This window comes from Pararge aegeria, chromosome 16 (genome assembly GCF_905163445.1).
Source record: "Pararge aegeria chromosome 16, ilParAegt1.1, whole genome shotgun sequence".
In the NCBI taxonomy this organism is placed as follows: domain Eukaryota; kingdom Metazoa; phylum Arthropoda; class Insecta; order Lepidoptera; family Nymphalidae; genus Pararge; species Pararge aegeria.
The window spans coordinates 14776102-14798723 of record NC_053195.1 but is presented as its reverse complement, the minus strand read 5'-3'; the positions used below and the strand labels follow the sequence as shown (position 1 = coordinate 14798723).

Sequence of the window (22622 nt, the reverse complement as noted above, 5' to 3'; positions counted from 1 at the left end):
ACTATTAACGTTTAGGTGCCGCTATTGTTAAGGACTACACAACTTTTATATTTACTATCCTTTCTTCACATTTTATTACGATTTAGTATATGTTTTCAATGCAATTTTTGTCAAAAATGATTGCTAAATAATTAAAATTATTTTAGATGTATACTCTTCGTTGAAGAAGCAGAAATTGTGTTGTCCCTTGTCTATAGTCATTCACTTATGCGCTTCACGCTTTATTTTATTTCCTGGTCTGTGGCGTACGGCGTCTTTTGTCAAATTCGTTAGTACATACATCGTAAATTGTAATTTGTGTGAATTACAGCAACGAAAATGTTGTTTTGCAAAAGCTAATAGCAGTAAACTCCTAGTAGTCTTGTTTTCAAGACATATCGTGAAACGCGTTGATCGCACACGTGTTATTAGCACAGCTCCCAAGATTGCGAATATAAAGGTAGGACTCCTCTTCGTTCATCTTGGCGGCATTTTGATTGGTAACGGTCAAAATTTTTAATTGTTTATTTTGACCAAAATAAGTAAGTGTATTTATCGAATTCTACTATTTACGTTGTGATCAAAATCGTCCATCACGTTTAAGCAATTGATACATCGAATTATTTGAAACATCACCTTCCACTCTAACTTATACTGGTTATGCCGCGAAAATGCCGTTTAGGCCTTGCCATATTTCCCCTTAATTACACATATAGCATATTTAATTACTAGTATTCTGAATTTACTCATGTCCGTAAGGTACTCACTCAAGGTACTTAGTATACTTTATTTTAACTACATATATTAGGTAAATTAGGAGATCAAAATGTCTCATCATAATAATCAATAGTTAAAATCTAACTGTAGACGCACTTAGTACTCTACAGTATAGAGCCTAAACTCTATTGCTAACCCACCATTATATAGGCAACCACAACAAAAACTATCAGTATCAGGTGTGATAATGACGGACTGACAGCTAACAATGTTAGCTGTCAGGCCCAGTCCCGGGACCGGAACGAGTAATTAAGTTCATGCATTGTTCAGGAAAAATTCATACATGTTTTACATGCCAACATACATCATGAGGCACAAACTGTATCCTGCCAATTATGTCGGTAAACCCAACAGTCTGTTTATCATAATCATCATATCAACCCATCTCACAATGAGAAGGGGTTAAGGCCCACCATGCTGGCAGTGTAGATTGGTGGACTCCAAACACCTTTTGAGAAAATTATGGAGAACTCTCAGGCATGTAGGTTTTCTCACGATGTTTTCCTTCATTGTCAAGCTAGTGATATTGTATTTGCATAAAAAAGTTAGACTTGGATGCTATACGCTTGCTTGTTATGCTTGTTTGACATGCTGGGATTCTAACTTGGCCCCCCGAAAGTTAAGTTAAAGTCCTGTCCACTGGGCTATCACTGCTACAAGTGGTTTATTGGGCTATGTATTTTACAATTTTCTATGGAATCTGTTACATTTTGTGGGATAAAAAATAATAACAATATAAAAAAAACAATATATTATAAATTCATCAAGATCAGTGTAGTGTTAAATAGTAGTAGGGATGCACAATCAGCTGAGTTGAATTGGATAGAAGCATGTGATACTTTGTAGAATTCTATGTTGTACAATGCAAATTAGGCTTAATTTGCTTCATGCAGTGAGAAGCAAGAGAATTTGTATGGTTATTTTATAATTTCTTCAAACTTCATACTCCTTGCTATTTTTTTTATAGTAATAAATGACGGACATGTAAACAATTATTCATAATATGTTGAGAGTACCTTTTGTAAGATCTGTTTGGTGTATAAAGATTGAAAAATTGCAAAATAACTGTACAGATTCTCCTGCTGGATAATTATTATACTTGTATCAAATTTTCAGTCTATGTTTGAAAAAATGAGCAGCAATGGCACAGGAGAACCTGTGCCCAAGGGCCAAAAGGGGTCCATTGAGAAGATTTACCAGAAGAAATCCCAGCTTGAGCACATACTCCTGCGTCCTGATACCTATATTGGGTCAGTTGAGCGTGCCACAGAGACAATGTGGGTGTTTGACAAATCAAAGGACTGTATGGTTCAGCGGGAGCTTACATATGTCCCTGGTAAAATATAATTATTAATTTTATTATATAATTTTGTAAAAATACATCAGATATTTGAAATCAACCAATGTGCCATTGAAAAAAGGGTATTTTAATTTATATTATCTTTTTTTTCTCTATTTCATGGCATTTCCATTTTTTTTATGTAAATATAAAATACTCTGTAATACTTACTCATTGCAAGTTTTATTTTTGCTATTGCATTGTTGTGATACATATACATTTCTAATTGTTTTCAAATACTGCAGGTCTCTACAAATTATATGATGAAATATTAGTAAATGCAGCAGACAACAAACAGAGAGATCCCAAAATGGACGTTATCAGAATTGATATAAATCAAGAACAAAATACAATATCAGTATACAACAACGGTTGCGGTATTCCTGTAGTTATGCACAAGGATGAGAAAATGTATGTCCCAACAATGATATTTGGACATCTTTTGACATCATCCAATTATAATGATGAAGAGGAAAAAGTGACAGGTGGAAGAAATGGATATGGTGCCAAGCTGTGTAACATTTTCTCAACAAAATTCACTGTAGAAACAGCATCTAGACAGTATAAGAAACATTTTAAACAAACTTGGGGTGCCAATATGACAAAAGCTTCAGAACCGAAGGTTAAGGAAGCCGGCAAAGATGATGATTTTACTAAAGTGACTTTTAGTCCAGACTTGGCTAAATTTAAAATGGACAAACTAGAAGATGACATTGTTGCATTGATGTCGCGACGAGCTTACGATGTAGCTGCATCATCACAGGGTGTGAAAGTCTATCTCAATGGAGAAAGATTAAAAATAAATAAATTTAAAGACTATGTAGATTTGTACATAAAAGGAAAAGAAGATGAGAACGGACAACCTTTGAAGGTTGTTTACGAAAAAGTAAATGACCGATGGGAAGTAGCTTTGACACTTTCTGATAGAGGTTTCCAACAGGTCTCGTTTGTTAACTCGATTGCCACTACAAAAGGAGGTAAACATGTTGACTCTGTAACAGATAATATAGTAAAAAATGTTCTGGAAGTATTAAAGAAAAAGAATAAGGGTGGTGTCAACATCAAACCTTTCCAAGTCAAAAATCATATGTGGCTTTTTGTCAACTGTCTCATTGTTAATCCTACCTTTGATTCACAAACAAAAGAGAATATGACCCTTCAAGCTAAAAGCTTTGGATCGAAGTGTACATTGACTGAAAAGTTTATTAACGCAGTCTCTAAATCTGGTTTAGTTGAATCAGTACTTACATGGGCTAAGTTTAAAGCTCAGACAGAACTTGTGAAAGCATCTGGTAAAAAACAAAGCAAACTTAAAGGTATACCGAAGTTGGAAGATGCAAACGATGCAGGGACGAAGAATGCTCATCTTTGCACCCTTATCCTTACTGAGGGAGACTCAGCCAAGACTTTAGTTGTGTCTGGATTGAGTGTAGTGGGCAGAGATCATTATGGTGTATTCCCATTGAAAGGTAAACCTCTAAATGTTAGGGATGCTTCACATAAACAGGTTTTAGAAAATGTAGAAATAAATAATTTGATAAAGATCATGGGCCTTCAATACAAAAAGAAGTACAACTCTGTCGATGATTTAAAATCGTTAAGATATGGTAAGGTTATGATTATGGCTGATCAGGATCAAGATGGATCACATATTAAGGGACTTATCATAAATTTTATACATCACAACTGGCCGGAACTTTTAAAACTGCCATTTTTAGAAGAATTTATAACACCTATTGTAAAAGCAACAAAAAAAGACAAAGAGTTATCATTCTTCTCACTACCCGAGTTTGAAGAGTGGAAGAAAGACACGGAGAACTATCATACGTATAACATCAAATACTACAAAGGTTTGGGTACCTCCACATCTAAGGAGGCTAAAGAATACTTTCAGAATATGGATAGGCATAGAATCCGGTTTAGGTACAGTGGCCCTACGGACGATCATCACATAGAACTAGCCTTTTCAAAGAAAGGAGCAGACCAACGTAAAGAATGGTTGACTAGTCATATGGATGAAGTAAAAAGGAGGAAGGAAATTGGTCTGTCTGAGAGATATTTGTACACAAAAGACACTAAAGCTGTCACATATTCAGATTTTGTAAATTTAGAGCTTGTTCTGTTTTCCAACGGAGATAATATCAGGTGAGACATAATTTATGCATTATTGTTATAAAACATAAGTAGCTTATTTTGTTAATAAGTAAGGCCTTGAAATCCTATAGTTACAAAATATGTTTTGTTTACTTATATTTCATTGAACTAATGAATTTTATTTCAAATAATGTTGATGAATATTTTAACCATTGGGTTGTTTTTAACCTGTCTTAATAAGTTAAACTTATCATAATTTTTTAGAGTCAGTCTGTTTAGCTAAAAAACAAACAAGCATGCTAAAATATATAGAATAAATAGAATGAGCGGAAAAATAAAGATTTTCGTTGTTTCAATGCTCATTCTTACATTTGATCTATAACAGTGTTTTTATAAGAAAACCAATTATTAGAATATTAGGTGGTATAAAAACACTTATATTAATGACTGGCATTCCATTACTGCATACATACAGTATATATTTGGAAGAAAAAGTTAACATTTGCAATGTTAACTTCTTCTTACTCTTACATACGTACTTTACTTTATTGATGAAATTTATTGCTTTCAGGTCTATTCCTTCCATGATTGATGGGCTGAAACCTGGCCAGCGTAAAGTTATCTTCACATGCATAAAGCGTAATGATAAACGGGAAGTCAAAGTTGCTCAATTGGCTGGTTCTGTTGCAGAACACTCTGCATATCATCATGGTAATTTTTTGCTTATAATTCACCTATCAAGGTTGCAGATCCAATCCTGATCTATAGCTTGCTATCCTGATCTATATGATCCTTTAGCTGACTGTTCACAGGTTTCTTTGGGCATTTTCGATTTTGATCACATTTTCACTTTTTTATCGGCTTCGTACGCTCAGGTTCAGGCTCAGGTTGCCTTTAAAAGATCACTTTTAGTGATAAGGCCATCTTTAGCACTAAGTACTATTACTGTTTTCCTTGTATTTTTCCAATTGTGTTGTGTTGCAATAAAGTTTTCTATTCTATTTGATTTCTCACTTTACTGGGCATTGACTAAAATAGTATTTAAAATATCTCTTCATAACATGGATTCTACGAGGAAACAAAAAATTATAAATACATATTTAGTTTCCAACATCATATAACTTAATAACCGGACCAGTTTCACAAACATACACACACAGTCAGCATATCAGATATTATCTCAATGATTCAATCAATGTTTGGGAAGGCACTGGCCCCTAAAATACGGGGTATTGTAGTTTAGGGGTCAGTATTCCAAAGATTTATTGTACTGAGTTTGTCTAATCAATATTTTCTATTCCTATGTTGTTAATTCAAATTCTATGTATACAGGTGAACAGTCCCTTATGATGACAATAGTGAATCTCGCGCAAAACTACGTGGGTTCAAACAACATCAACCTGTTGGAGCCGCGCGGTCAGTTCGGCACGCGGCTCTGCGGTGGCAAGGACTCGGCCAGCCCCCGTTACATCTTCACCCTCATGTCGCCGCTCACCAGGCTTATCTTCCACCCGCACGACGACCCACTGCTTGTGGTGAGATAATCAACCCTTAAAATTATAATAGGGTATTTGACTGCTTTTATTATTTCATTTTAACAATAATGCTGCAATAAAAGGCATGTTCGACCATCTTTTGATAAGTGTTGGATAGCTCATTAACATGTATTGACATTGTCAATGGACATTGAGTAAGAAAGTTGCAAAACTAAAGTTTAAGCTATCAAACACTTGTTAACATTTTATATAATTTTTGATATTAAATATTAACATCTTACAACCAGATCTTCGGCAATGTACTCTTTACACGTTTCCGACACGTTTCCACACGACAGATGTTGACTTTGCAATGAGTAATTGTTAAGACTTTCATTTTCAGTATTTTAAATAAACACGTAAATAAAAATGCAGCGTCAATGCTCCGTCCATTGGTTGTGTAATGATGACATGCACCTCAGTGCTTTAGTGCGTTTTAAGCATTAATTCATTTTCTTTAATTGTGAAGGTAAACATTGTGAGTAAACCTGCATGTTTTCAGACATGTAGAGTCTACCAATCCGCACTTGGCCAGTTTGGTGTCGACTACAGCCTACTAATCCTCTTACCTAGCCGTACTCTGCTCATTCTAAGAGGAGACTTGTGCCCTGTAATGGGTCCGTAATGGATGATGATGATATGTACCTTTCGCATTTAATGAATGTTATTTTTAATGTTGTACAGCACGAGTTTGAAGACAACCAGAAGATTGAACCGATCCACTACATCCCCATCATACCCATGGGTTTGGTCAATGGTGCGGAAGGCATTGGTACTGGCTGGTCGACTAAAATACCCAATTACAACCCTAGAGACATTGTGGCAAACATTCGGTAAGCTGAATTTATAGTTTTTATTTCAACTTTTATGTGAAAATTGAAACATTATGTCATATTCGAGTATTAGGTTAATTGTTATCAGTTAGAATAAGAGTTCTACCCTAATTCTAACCAGCCTTTTGAATTGAAATAATTAAAAATTCCAAAAAATATAAAATATTTTTTTAAATACAAGCAAGAATTCTTTTATATTCATTTAAATTTGTCATAGGTTTATTGTATATAACATAAGTCATATGAATTAAAAATCTTACAATGTTCTCGGAACTCTGTTTTAAATTAGGAAAAATTCGCTTATTTGATTTTCATAACAAGCCAAACGAAGTGTTGCTTGAAACATTTTACAATGCACCATACCAATTCGTTAGTTATAGGGGATAAAAGCAACTTTTATATTCATTGTTTGTAATGTCTCTACGAATACCAATTGCTTTTAATGATTTTTGCTACTTTTTAGTGTAAAGTTTATTTATTGTTAGAACATAATAAAAACACACTAACGTAAAGAAATTCTCTTTTTATTGTGTTTTTTTTATTATACGTACTTGTTTTTATTGGGCCTAGGAGCAATGTCAAATTGGGGCCTTATTTAAGATTAAGAGGCCCTGATATTCATTTTTTTTTTTTTCGTTTATTTGGCTTTTGGTTATTTAGGTAACGAACATTGTTCAAAGTCAAGTCAAATATTTCTTTTTTCAAATAGGCACATAGATGGCACTTTTGATGCGTTATTATATACAAAATGTGTACATATACGTTAATAGAGCAGCCTCCAGAGAAACCTTTCAAAATTCTAAATTCATTTATTTCAAGTAGGCCTTATATAAGCACTTTTGAAACGTCAAGTCTGTCTGTTTGTAGTGATTCTACCACCGGTTCGGAAGGCAGATTCTACCGAGAAGAAGCCGGCAAGAAACTCAGCAGTTGCTCTTTTCCAACATCAACAATTTACATTTTGCATTTTAACATTCATTTTTCTATCTTGTGAGAGCTGAAAGCAGAGCCGGATGCTTCCAAGCAACCTTTCACCTTGAGACCCCCGGGGTACTGCTTAGGGTAGTTAGTTACGCCACTGGATGTTATCTGTATCTATTGATTATGATTTTAGACGCATGCTTGATGGTGAGGAACCTGTAACAATGCATCCGTGGTACAAGAATTTCCGCGGCACAATTGAGGGCTTCAGCGATAAATACGTCATTTCCGGCGAGGCAGCCATCTTGCCCAACGAAAAGATCGAGATCACAGAGCTTCCGGTCGGCTCTTGGACTCAGAACTATAAGGAGAATGTCCTAGAACCTATGCTGGGGACAGATAAAGTTAAGCCATTGATATCGGAATATAGAGTGAGTAATGTTTTTCTCATTGAAGACTTTTTTTGTTAATATGTTACCATACTATATGGTTGATACAGCAATAAGAGGAGTCTAAGATGTCTCCATCCCGGTCTGTGTATGAGGAACCATTATTTAGAGAATGGCATATGTAATAAACTGCATTTTCCAAAAAAAAACTATTTACATAATAGTTGAGCCTTATGTGATTTCATTACACTGGTAACCACGCTTTTCAGACTGCTATACAGCAGTGCTGTTTGGCGGCAAAAGTAAGCATGGCTATATTACTTCACTGGATAATGGATGATTGGATTTAAAAAGCTCTACTGCAAAATGTATATGATTTAGAGCATATTTTTATTTTCCAGGAATACAACACAGACACAACTGTGAGATTTGTTGTTTCCTTATTGCCGGGTAAATTGGCTGAAGTGGAAGCGGAGGGCATTCACAAAGTTTTCAAACTGCAAACCACTATTTCCATGACCTGTATGAATGCTTTCGACCACAATAACTGTCTGAAGAGGTAAGTTTATATGTATATTTATTTGCTACATATATTTACATAGATTTATTACATATTTAGAAATATCAGCAAAATATCTGGTGGGAGGCTTCGGCCGGGGCTAGTTGCTAGCCTTTCTACAAAGACGGTCATCGTCGTCTTAGTAAATCAAGCTTTATTTTCGTTTTTAATTGTATTTTTCTTTTCTAGATACGACAAAGTCGAAGAAATGCTTCGAGTGTTCTACGATGTTCGACTGAAGTACTATGCAAGGAGGAAGGACTATTTGGAAGGGCAGTTGCAAGCCGAGGCTGACAAATTGACCAACCAGGCCCGCTTCATTGTTGAAAAGTGCGACAAGGGATTAGTTGTAGAGAATAAGAAGAGGAAAGTGATGGTGGAGGAACTAATCAAGAGAGGTGAGTTTTATTTCACATATAATAAGTAATCGTAGCAGTAAGTAAAAATAACTTGTAATCTCAAAGAAGACTTTCAGGCACAAAGTAATAAAGAGATTGTTTTGACTCTATAATTCGAATAAACTTACATAAAAGCTTAACTTAACTAAAAATTAAGCAGAGCTAGCGAGTATAGCCAGAAGTAAGGTTGTTAAACTGTAAAATGATGTTGGAGAAGAGCAATCTGCTTAATTTCTTGCCGGCCCTTCTCAGTGGAATCTGCCTTCCGAACCGGTGGTAGAGTCACTACAAACAGACATTATAAATTAGGCCTACTTTCAAGTAGGCCTAATTTATAATGTCTGTCTGTCTGTAATAAATGAATTTTGAATTTGAATTTGAAAAAAATTGTGTCCCTCAATTATATCCACTAACAAAGGATAAAATGTACCTGTCCACTTGATAAAACACTGCAACAGCGGAATGCAGAAGTTTACTCCCACTCGACATAACACAAATATTATTTGGACATTATTTCAACCTACGCAACCAAGCTTGAGAGTTGATGAAACTGTGGGAGGTATATTCATTTCGGTACATTCCCAGTGGAGAAAGTGTCTCTTGCCATATTAGCATAGGTTTCATGACAAGTAAAGAGCTGATATGAAATAAAAGAGTGTTCTGTGTGCAGTGAGCATCTCTCGCTTGTACTCATCACAACTAGATGACTCAAATGATGATTGTGGTGCAATAGATTGACTGAGCCGATTGAGAACCAACCTGTACAGTTGAAGTAACCAAAAATTAACTTATATTTCAGGCTATGCACCTGACCCTATCGCTGACTGGAAGAAACGCGCGAGCAAATTGCAGGGACTCGACGTTTTAGATGAGGAGGCTGAGGAGTCTGAAGACGAACCTGAGCCAGAGCAAGAAAAGGGCAAGCCCGTTGACCCGGGTAAGTTTATTCTAAAGTTCGGGGGTAGTTGGGCAGGTGGCATCATCTTCAACCCATTAACTGTCTACTACCTTGGGTCTCTCTAGAGCGAGAAAGGTTTAGGCTGAGTAGACTCCAAACACCTTTGACAATATTGTGGAGTACTCTCAAGCATGTAGGTGTTACTATGACAATGAATATTACATTGATGCAGTTACAACAATAATGCAATTTTGATCCTTATTCAACAGCAAAAGAAATATATAAGCAGCATAAAGATCATGGTTGCAGGAAATGTTAAAAAAAAATCACGTACACACAAATATCAGTTGTCCCAATTCAAATGTGATGTGATGTTAGCAATTACATAGTTATATTTTATAAACTACTTTTTTTTTTTTTTTAATGAGTTAAACGTAAGTTGATTTTTCTCTCAATAGATATTTAGAGAAAAATCAACTATATATATTATTAGTGATACTCTTTGAAATTAGTTGACAAAAGCAAGTCATGTTTGTGGACTTAAGACTTCAAGCACTGAGGAAAAAACACGAAAAAATGTAGGATTTTTTTTTTGCCCGGAATTCGATACTACATAAAGTCTTAACTATACCTCACCATACACGGGTACGCCGCTTATCAATATAATAACTACTTTATCAATTCATTAATATTATAATATAGTAATTTCCCTGCAACAGAGAAAGCGTTCCAGCAGCTAAAAGAGGTGAAGAAGTTCAATTACCTACTCGGCATGTCCATGTGGATGCTGACCAAGGAAAAGAAGGATGACCTCCTCAAACAGCGGGACCAGAAGCTGTCTGAACTGAATATACTTAAGTGAGTAAATTAAATAAATATACTACGACAATACACACATCGCGATCTGGCCCCAAAGTAGTTTGTGTTATGGGTACTAAGATCACTGATAATTTTTTTTTATGAATAATGTGTAAATAAATACTTATAATATACAGATAAACACCCGGACACTGAAAAACATTCATCTTCATCGCACAAAATATTTTCTACTTGTGGGAATCGAACCCACGATCTTGGACCCAGAGCAGCAGGGTCGCTGCCCACTGCGCCAATCGGCCGTCAAATTAAGGCTAAATTGCTGTTCTTGTCGAAATTTGCCAGAGATGGACGGAACGGAACTGAATTTATTTTTATTTCATTATTGGACATAGTAACGTAAAGGTTCCTACCCACATTGGGATTGTTTTGACACATTTAGGTTCTTGTGTAGGTTGTATTGTTGTTGATTGTAACACTTCTACTGTCAGCACTTTTCAAATGTCAGTGTGAAAAATAATGCAAAAAGATTCCAACATTATGCTACATTAATTTTATCATCATCAGATACACCTATTACCGGCTCACCACAGGGCACGTTTCAACCACAGTGAGAAGGGTTTAGGCCTACATTGTTGTTATTAATAATTAGGGCCTTACAAAGTGTGTATAGTCGTAGATATACTACTGATCTATATATTTTTTTAATTAAATGTCCACCATTCCTCCCTGGTGCAAAGATGAGCGCTGTGAATTTAAATAGGAGGTCCCGGGTTCGATTCCCAGCAGGGGCAATTTGGGAATTTATAATTTCTGAATTTATTCTGGTCTACCCTACCGAAAAACCACTCCCGGTAGGTTAGCCCGATACGATCTTAAGACTGCAGCATCACTTACCACCAGGTGTGATTGCAGTCAAGGGCTAACTTGTAATGGAATAAAAAAAAAACGCACTTGACCAGCGCGGTAGACTACGGCTTAAACCATACTCAATCTGAGAGGAAGACTTGTGTCCTGTAGTGGGCCAGTAGCGGGTTATTATTAATTTAAAAATTCTAATTATTTTTTAGGGCGAAATCGCCTCCGATGCTGTGGCGCGAAGATCTGGACGCGTTCCTGATTAAACTAGACGAGGTTGAAGAGAAAGAGAGGCAAGACGAGGCTAGCGTTAACAAGAAGGGCTCCAAGGCATTGGTAAGATTTACATAAAAAAAAAATTTAGGAAAAGTGTTTTGTGGGAACGATTTTCTTTTCCTTTAACTCAAAATAATAATTGCTCTGATTGTTGTATGCTAAAGGTCCCAAAGATGTTAATGTATATTTTTTTATCCCACTAAAAGTCAGTTCTTGACAGCAGTCTCACTTGGTGGTAATTGCTGAATGCATTCTAAGATGGTAGGGCCTGAAAAGTCAGTGGTATGGCAGTTATATTGAAACTATGTACGCTTTCAACGCGGAATCGTAACTATCAGCCACAATATTGGATAGAAGCAGGCGTTACTTTGCGAAAATTCAAGATATATTATGAAAATTAAGCTTTACAATTTGCTATACTCCGCGAAAAGCAGGATCTGTATGGTGTAATTTATAATGTCTTCAATCCTTATACTCCACACCAAAGAGATCTTCGTCAATGTACAGGCACAGGTGTGGAGTATAGGATATCTATGTTAAAAATACTTAAGGCAGTACTTTGAATAGTATTCATTCAAAGTTCAATAATAATGTTTTTTTTAATTTGACATGCTTTCATAAAGATGGATAGAATTAAGGTAAGAATATCTTTTGTGATTAAAAGCTGTATGGTAATTCATGTGTCAACTAAATGCTGATCCCCTGGAGTAAGGGAAGTAGGTTTTGAAGAACAAATAGCTTTGTAATGGTGAAAGAATTATTAAAATTTCTATTAGATTCGGCGACGATTTCACTTTACTAATGCGAATTTATTGCTTGATTTGCATTAGAAAAGTGAAAACCCAATCTGTCTAGTTGTAGTGTAGTTTCCTTTTTTGATGAACCTAAATAGTTAATTAATGGAATGGTATGTATATTGTCGGAGGATATATTTATATTCATATAAGGATTAACAAAATTAATAATCACCAATTCTTTAGTTCAGTTGTAGGTGTTGCATCCAGTACAACTTTCTGGTAGCCTTTGTAATTGTTTAAATATCTTATCCACTGTCTCTATGCAAACTGTAAAATAGTAATGGTTGGTGAAAACATATGTTGCGAATTACAGATAGTTGAGCTGGAAGTAGTACAAACAGTTGAGCAAGGCAAAGCAAGTAACAACTAGTTGAGCAAGGCAATAAACTACGCGAGTGATTTTTTCATACATTAAATAAGGCATTTTTCTTTCAGGCTGCCAATAAGAAGAATCGCAAGTCGCTGATGGACATTATACCGTCAGAAAACGGGCGGCGAGTCGAGCCGAAGATTTCAGAGGATCTTATCAAGAGGATACAGGCAGCAGAGAAAGCTAAGATCAAGAAAGAAGTCAAGAAAGAGTATGATCCTGTAAGTAAAGCCCAGAAATTATGTACACCACTTCAAGTAGTACAGTTCGTGACAAGTCATGGCAATCAGGGTATTAGATGAGACATGGAATCTAAATTACTGTACTGCGTTTTTTTTTTATTCAACTACAGTTAGCCCTTGATTGCAATCTCACCTGGCGGTAATTGATGACGTAGGCTGAGTCGGTAGCGGGCTAACTTGTTAGGGAGTTTAGTAGCAAACGGTTTCTACGCGATATCGCACCTGTTCCGGTGCTAAATCGCTTAACGGCACGTCTTTGTCTTTAGGGTGGTAACAAGCTACGGCCAAAGCCTCCCACAAGACCGGACCAGAGAAAATTCAGAAATTATTATTCCCCAAATTGCCCCTTTAACCCGGGATCTCCTATTAAAATCACAACGTTCACCGTTGCACCAGGGAGGTTGTCGAGATTCACGCTTTGTATTGGTCGCTTGAATTTACGTTTGACATGTTAATTGATTTTAATCTTACATTGTTGTTGAAACCGAAATTGTTTACTTACCGTAACATACCTTACATTAAATAAGTTGACTTGTCGCATTTTTTTACTATTTTAGGAAGAATGAAAGAAATAACGATGTTATTTATTCATCCACATTTCACATATATGTTTACATACATCTACGTTCATTTTTTTCTTATATGATTTACATACTTTATATAATTATTTATTTAGTTACGTACATTATTTACTTACATATATTATTTAATTATTTGCATTATTTACTTACGTACATTATTAACTTACATACATAATTTACTTAAATACATTATTTACTTATTTAAATTATTTACTTACATACATTATTTACTTACGTTAATTATATACTTATTTATTCACTTACGTACGTTATTTACTTACATACATTATTTACTTATTTACATTATTCACTTACGAACATTATTTACTTATGTACATTATTTACTTACATACATTATTTACTTACATTGTATAGTTATTTATTTATTTACGTACATTATTTACTTAAAGCTACCTTACTAATAATTGATGGACCGAGCAGATGGCCCACCTGACAGTTAGTGGAAAACCAAACCTATATACAGAGCAATACTTCACAGGGCATGCAAGCAGCACGTCCTGCAACATGCCGCCCTGTGTCCATCAATTTGAGGAGTAGGTGTTAAGTCACAAACGCCTGTAATTACACCGGCAATCTCGTCCTTCAGACCGGAACACAGCATTGCAACAATGCTGCTCTTAGCGGAAGAAATAAGCATTGCGATAGTATTTCCCAGGGCGAGCTGTCACAAAAAGCTCTACTAGTACTAATAACGTGTTTGAGGGTAGTTAGTTGAAATTGCCATTTTGACTAGTCCAAGACTAGTATATAATCTTTATATATATATTTCTTGTGTGCGTGTGTATGTCACTGAACTCCTCCTAGACGGCTGGACCAATTTTTTTACGTATTTATGTTAAAGGCGGTATGAAGCCAATTAATTACACTTGTTGTGGAATAACCAAGGTTTTATTTGTATACAGGATGACCACACAGGCACAAGCCCATCGAGCGCGGAAAAGAAACCTAAGGGACGCGTAAAGAAAGAGAAACCTGAGAAACCGGAGAAACCGGAGAAAACCGACGGACTTAAACAGACCAAACTCTCATTCAAGAAGGAACCTAAGAAGGTATGTCATTATTACATTAAATAAATAAATAATAAATAAATATACTACGACAATACACACACCGCCATCTAGCCCCAAAGTAAGCGTAACTTGTGTTATGGGACTAAGATAACTGATGAATATTTTAATGAATAATATACATATGTAAATACTTAGAACATAAATATAAACACCCAGACACTGAAAAACATTCATGCTCATCACACAAACATTTTCCAGTTGTGGGAATCGAACCCACGGCCTTGGACTCAGAAAGCAGGGTCACTGCAAACTGTGTCAATCGGCCGTCAAACATTGCCTTGGGCTTCGTGTTGAAATGTATAGAATACATTTAGCTTGGGATTTTGACAGACCGTTTGTGAAACTGAAATCTGAAGTACAAGATTTGCGACTCTAATCCAAGTGACATTAAGACCACATTACTTTGACGCTTCTACCAGCGCGCTATTCTTGTACTAAGGCTTGTACTCATGTTACAGTCGTTTAAAGATAAGATTAGATTAGGTATAGTATTGAATAACAGACCCTAGATTTGTACTATACTACTTCTACTAAAGATGTTGTGATATCAATTAATCTATTTAAAAAAAATGCACATTATGATACATTTCTGTCACAATTTAAAAATCGTGTGAATAAATGATTATATTTATTTATTATTATTATTAAAAAACAATGTTTAAAGGAATTTTTCGTTTGTTTGTTTGAATACGCTACTCTCATTCAATTTGAAATTAAGAAAGGATTTAGTAGAATATAACAAACTAATCTGAAAAATAAGTAATAAAGAGTACGCATCTTATGTGCAAATATTCAAACATCAACTGGTAGAATGTACTGGATTCTATTTAATCTTATAAAAACCCTATGTATCTATTCCACCATTCTTGTGACTAAATTATTATTATTAAATTGCACGTGGACGAGGTCGCGCTAAACAGCTACTATTCTGCTAATATTATAAATGCGATCATGAGGTGTTCTTTTGTTTTGCTTTCACACATAAACCAAAAGTCATGTTATTTTGCAAACACGTTGTCAACGCGAGCGATGTCGCGGGAAATGGCTATTAATTAGATAACTTTAAGTGCGTTCAGACGAGCAAGCGCACAAGTCTTCAGTGTTTTTATTAGTGCAGACAGATTTTTGATTGATAATTTGTTGTAAGCAGAAGAAAATGGCAATGAGTGGCAGCAGTTCCGGCGAGATGTCGAACTCCGACGTAGAGATGGTCGAGCCCCCCGCACCCCGCGAGCGTGCCACAACCTCGAGACGAGCGGCCACCAAGGTCAGATACATATAAATAAATATAAATAAATATAAATACACTACAACAATACACAACGCCATCTAGCCCCAAAGTAAGCGTAGCTTGTGTTATGGGTACTAAGACGTCTGATGAATATTTTTATGAATAATATACATAAATACTTAGAATATACATATAAACACCCAGACACTGAAAAACTTTCGTGCTCATCACACAAACATTTTCCAGTTGTGGGAATCGAACCCACGGCCTTGGGCTCAGAAATCAAGGTTGCTGCAAACTGCGCCAATCGGCCGTCAAATTTACTATTAAGTTACCTTTATTTACCTTTATTGTATTCAACCTGGAAGGAAGTGATTTCCACGACACAGGGAATCCTAGTGTGGAAATCACAGACTTTATCTGTATTTTTTGGATTACTTTTTGTTGGTTTGAAATTAATAAATAAATAAATGTCCAGCAGTGGACACACAATGGCTGATGATGATGACTACACCAGAGAATAGCAGGTTCAAATCCCGTCGGTTTCGAAAATTTGTATATGCATTTTAAATATATAAAATTAACTTTACTTTCACAGGTCCAAAAATATAAAGATGGCTCAGAGGACACGTCCTCAGATTCGGAAGTGGAGTTACATGACAATAAAGTGGAGTCGGGCAATGAGGCGCCTCGGGCCATGTCCGCAAGCGATGACGACGACGATGACTTCGTCAAGAAGAACGCGCACAAGAAACCCGCTGAGATGGATTCTGGTATGTTATTATTGTTTTAAATATAAATATAAACACATCGCCATCTTACCCCAAAGTAAGCGTAGCTTATGTTATAGGTACTAAGATAGCTGATGAATATTTTTATGAATAATACACATAAATGAACAATGAAATATTATACAGATGAACACCCAGACACTGAAGAACAATTAATGTTCCTCACACAAACATTTTTCCAGTTATGGGAATCGAACCCACGGCTGCAGGCAGAAAACAGGGTCGTTGCCCTCTGCGCCAACCGGCTGTCAAATTATTTATTTATATACTTTTTTTTCAACAGTGTAAATTATAAAGGAAAGAACAAAAAACACTTGAAAACCAAACCACTCCTCGGCTTGTGGGGCTTTTGAGTACCAAAGCAATTATTATTATAATTTATATTCGAAATTTACTGTGTACAAGATAAATATATATAGTGATCTAAAACAACATTAATATACTTAGATACATAAATAAATAAATAAAATAAATATACTACGACAATACACACATAGCCACCTAGCCCCAAAGTAAGCGTAGCTTGTGTTATGGGTACTAAGATGCCTGATGAATATTTTTATGAATAATATACATAAATATATATGGGTGTTCACCTAGACACTGAAAAACATTCATGCTCATCACACAAACATTTTCCAGTAGTGGGAATCGAACCCACGGCCTTCCGCTCAGAAAGCAGGGTCGCTGCAAACTTAAATATACATTACATAAATACATTATTTAATTATTATTATTATTTTTATTTTCTATCATTTATTGATTTTCGTTTTTTTGTGAGAGTGCACGGTATCAGACACTGTCAAAGAAGTTGAATAATACATCCCCGGTTTTAAGTACACGTACTCAAGCTGTCCCGGCTACCCGGTTAAAGTACCTTTTTTTACTTACGAAACCGCCGTTAGCATTTTTTTTATATATTTATAATGTACCTTTACCGATAAGAACCTATTAACGAAAACCAGTAGTTTTCGCTCTGGTTACTTAGGGTACGATGTGAATCAAAAATAAGTGTATGCCTTCTGCAGATTGCCTGTTCGACTCCCTAATCGAGGAAACGAAAAAGGAAGAGAAACAGAAGCCCAAATTCGATATCGACCCGCCAACAACAGTATTATCCAGCGACGATGAGCCGCCGTCGCCGCCGAAGAAGAAACCCGCGCCGAAGAGGACACTCATGAATGTAGAGAAGAACAAGAAAGAGGAGAAAGAGAGGGAGAAGCCCAAGAAGAGGCCATTAAAGACCGTCCTCAGCCGCGACAGCGATGACGACGATAGCATATTCGATAGTAAAAAGGTAGGGTGATTTTTCATCTATACTTAATATTTTAATCAGTAAAGATTTTTCGTGTGAATGTTGTGGTAGAAAGTAGACATCGACGGCTCACTTCAGGGCGACCAAAGGCGAAAAAATAAATGTATAAAACCAAATAGAAATAACCGATTTTAAAAATACATCCTAAAGCTACAACCATATTTTAGTCATAAAAATGGCATTTTTTAAGCAAGTCACCTTAGGAATCAAAGAATGATAATAAGTGTATGCTTACACACTTAAATGAACCGAAAATGATCTACAGAGATTCAAAGATAATATGAAGATCTCACTAAATTATGCCCATTTCTAGTAACTTTATTGTTTATATCAACTTTTTGTTTACAAAGACTAATGTTTATAGGAAGGCACTGTCCCCTAAGATACGGGATTTCGTAGTTTACGGGTCAGGAATCCAAAAAACTGTTTTACTAAGTTAATAATATTATATAAGCTATTTCTATCTTTGTTATGACAAAAGTAGAAAACCCTACTCATTCTGGGAGGATACCCGTGGCCTGTAGCCAAATTGGTTTGATGATGATGGTGATGACGTTTCAGGACAAAAAGAAGCCCAATCCCAAAAAGAAAGTGAAAAAAATGAGCAGCGACAGCGAAGTTGAAGAGATCCCCAGTAGTCCTCTAGCGGCGCCTCGAGGCGGAGGCGGTCGAGCGCGGCAGCAGAAGAAATACAACTTCAGTGATGAATCAGACTCGGAGTGAAGCTGCCTGGGTGAGTTCTAATGTCCACCCTCTGGCGCAGTGGTGGGAACACAGATCACAGTCTTATTAACGGAGAGTCCTAGTCCGGAGACCAGCAATGGCAGTTTCGAATTCAAATAACTATAACTTATGAAGAGTTTATACACGATGATGGTTTAAACTACATTCGTTAATTTAAAACTAAAGCTAGGAGGGTCATATTATAGTATAAAGGACTACGTAATCGATAAAAAACCTTGGGTGTAAATTATTGCTCTAACCAGGTTGCTCTTCTAATAATTTTAAATGACATTGTGAGATGGTGATAATAAGTTATCGCCATCATCTCACTTCCGTGTAATTCTTATGTACGCATCAAAAGTGCCACCTATGGGCATACTTGAATAAAGATATTTTTGACTTTTTGCCTTTGAGATAACAAAAAGGCCAGCTAAAAATAAAATAGCACTAACACAAGACCCACATCATTGTCCACGAATTACTAAACTTATATTATTAAATAGGTATGATAAACCATCTATAATGTTAAAAATATTAGCAATTTGGATGGGGTTTAATTATCTACCTATTTGAACTTTTCATCGTAGTAAGAGTGTTTCGTTGTAAGTAATTTATCCCAAAATACCCCTAATGTGTTAGCCCGCTACCATCTTAGACTGCATTATCACTTACCAGCAGTTGAAAGTGCAGTCAAGGTTAAACTTAAGGTAGAATTTAAAAAGGATAGCGACAAAAAAAAGTTAACAGTATTTTAACAATACTGTTTTTAAGCGATGATAGTAAGGCTCATGCCTGGCATATTTTTTAATGTGAAATCCTTTAATTTACAGATGCAGCGGTCATTGGTTGAAATTGATTATATTGCGTGAGTGAACGCCATATGAAAAAAAGGAGAGTACTGTTTTTTATACAAAGTTATATGAACAATGATGTTTTTATTTTTTGTTACGGAAACTTTGTAAGATACTAATTACTACAATAATTACAATATAATACAATATATTATAATTAATTAATTATTATAATTTCTTCAATTAAGTTTATTTCATTAGTCTACTAATTTCATTTATGTCTTGCACTCATAATTGCCATAATTTTAAACTTGTGACGTGAATTATTTTTCTAGAATTATTTATTTCTTTCTTTTTCATTCCAAAATGTATTTTCTATTTTATTTTCTTGTTCTAATCTTAATTATTTAATTTAATTTTCAACTTGATATTTTTTTCTTAGTCCTTATAGTTTGAAAACTTGGCAGTTTTGATAATTTCACTTAGACATGTGTACTGATTGTTATTTATTAAGCAAGTGATGTTCCCATATCGAGCATAGCTGATTAACTAACTACTGATAATGATCCAGTAAACTGTATAACAATTCCGCCTAATTGTTTTATATGAATAATCTGCCGGGGCAGGAAAATTGTCTCAAACAGCAGTTAAAATTCAAATTATAAACAGACACCGCAACAAAGGGCTTAAAGTGGGACTGAATGTATTTTATTACTGTTTGTACTCCAATTTCTCGTTCAATTTTGGTCTGATTTCAAGATCCCATTGTTACCAAATCAGTATTTTATGGGTTCAAAGGAAATCCCTAAATTTTTGAACACTGTGTTGAAGTCTCTTAAACTAAATGAAATCTATTAATAATTTAGGTGAGTACAATAGGCTTAACAGACTGAAGATGGATTTGTTGTATACCTACACGGTAAGATATATTCAATACCTCTAGTAGTTAGCATGCTCCTAAACTCCTAGTGAGTTACAGAGTTCCTGGATCAGACCAATATTGACAAATGTTAAAAAATGATAATAAGTTTCAGTAGAAATATATATCTTGAAAGCGTTGAGTAATGTTTTTGGATATTATCACCTGACTTAAAGTAGTTTCATATTACATTTACTTTGAACGGTAATGTTTTACGCATGTCTAATATAAATACTTTAAAGTAATTTTTATTGGAATGGAATGTAATGCTCGCTAGCATTAAAAGTATTTTTAATTGATTCTTTTGTTGTTAAGATAACTACTTATATTATAAGTTATATATATATATATATATAAAATAAATTGAAATGATATTGTATAGTTTATCTGGTTTATTTTGCGATGCACAAATTAAGAAATTGGATATTATAGCCAAATGAGGTTGACAAGTTAATCTAACCTAGCTGTAAAAAAGTTGGCATTGTTTAGTTGTTACCCTCAAACTGGCAAAGAGTGCAAAAACAAGAATAGATTCAAATTGGCGCTAAGTTCTAAAATCCAAGATTTAACATATAAGTGTCTACACACGGTTTGTACCTTTAATATTTTTTTAGCTGGTGTGCACTTCTAATGCAGCTTGTGTTGAAACTAAGGGCTTTTTCAAACGTGGCAAAACGACGGAATAGTTAGGCTGTGTTTTTTAAACGCTCTGACATTTAAAAGGCTCTGTCAGCATATTAAGCAACGTTCGTTATTAAGGAGGTAACAGATAAATAATGAATAATATGCAGCAACCACTTACACTTGAGTATGTATAACGAGCGTAACGTTTAATTAAGTAAATGTTAATAATTTAAAATGACATGTGTCTAACTTTCTAAACATATGTTGATTGCCGCGTTAAGGCTAACAATGATGGTTAAACGATCGACGATGTGACCGTAATACAGCGCTTTTCCAAAAAAGGTTTTCCAACTTAAATTACGAACTGTAAAGTCGGTTAAAAAACACCAGACTCACTGATGTTGATAATATACATAGCAAGGTAATATCAAAATTTCACAGTGCAAACATTCAGAAGAACTTGCGTGTCTTTTTGACTATGCGCAAATGTGAATTGATCCTAAGAGTTTACTAGCGTCGCATAATACCTGTAGAGCGAACTACAAGCTTTACAAGCGTGTTATAGATTTTATACAGCTGTAATAGCACAATTTTAGTCCTAAAAGAAAGAGAATTGACAAATAGCATATTATGTATATAGCATTTACTCTATGGGTAGAGTGATTTGTAAAAACATGTCCAGGCTATGAAATTTTCAATTTCTCACTTACCAAATTATTCTTTTTACGTATTTTCTCATAAATTAAAACTAATCTTAACTTAAATATTAAATTTAATTCAGAGGTTTCTATGTTTACTTTAACATTGCCCAGGCAATTTTTATGTTGCTCAAATACACACTTTGCCCATATGCACATGTCATTAACAGATGTTTAGTTCTACGACTCTTAAGCTAGGCTGTATAAAAACAGTTGATTGTTTGCTTAAATTTGTCATAGGCAAGAAGACATCAATTTTAGTCACTCAGTTTGATCTCATAAATTCGTACCCGTAGTACGAATTTATGAGAACTTGAACAATTATAGTACAAACCAAATTTTACTTTTATGAACCAATATGTATGCAAATGCCTTCGGCCATGACCCGACTAGCTATAAAAATCACTAGTAACAGTTAAAACTAGTAGAGTGCGAGAATACATAGCGTTTTACTCTTATAAATAATTAACTCTACCTGTTAGCGACGACATGTTTGCGTGACGTGTACAATATTGCAAACTGTTATCGAGATCAGCGTATTCGTAATCGTGGAGTAGTAAAGTATCGAAAAACTAATATCAGATAAAATGGACCTCATTTATGTTGTTTTAAAGCTCAAGTTTGTTTAGATTGTACATCATTCGCTCTAAGCGGAATGTTTTAAAAATAAATTCAGTTGTAAAGAAGTTACGACTTTAAAAGAGTAGGGATAAGGCCCATTTTAATGTAGAGCTACTATGTTAATACTGCGATAATTGAACACGAAAATACTGCGAG

At 35.0% G+C, this 22622-nt stretch overlaps 1 protein-coding gene across 1 annotated transcript; it reads left to right on the top strand.

Annotated features, from left to right (window-relative positions):
* The first annotated feature begins 244 nt into the window (after positions 1–244).
* LOC120630309 (DNA topoisomerase 2) lies at positions 245–19795 on the top strand. The gene is made up of 19 exons (XM_039899496.1): positions 245–439; positions 1873–2092; positions 2341–4240; positions 4761–4900; positions 5522–5724; positions 6409–6557; positions 7672–7909; positions 8269–8426; positions 8616–8824; positions 9624–9761; positions 10442–10580; positions 11609–11732; positions 12905–13060; positions 14586–14732; positions 15904–16020; positions 16583–16757; positions 17804–18072; positions 18652–18823; positions 19644–19795. The coding sequence occupies exons 2-18, from the start codon at positions 1876–1878 to the stop codon at positions 18811–18813; spliced, it is 4641 nt and encodes a 1546-aa protein (XP_039755430.1). The 5' UTR covers positions 245–439; positions 1873–1875; the 3' UTR covers positions 18814–18823; positions 19644–19795.
* The last annotated feature ends 2827 nt before the right edge of the window (positions 19796–22622 follow it).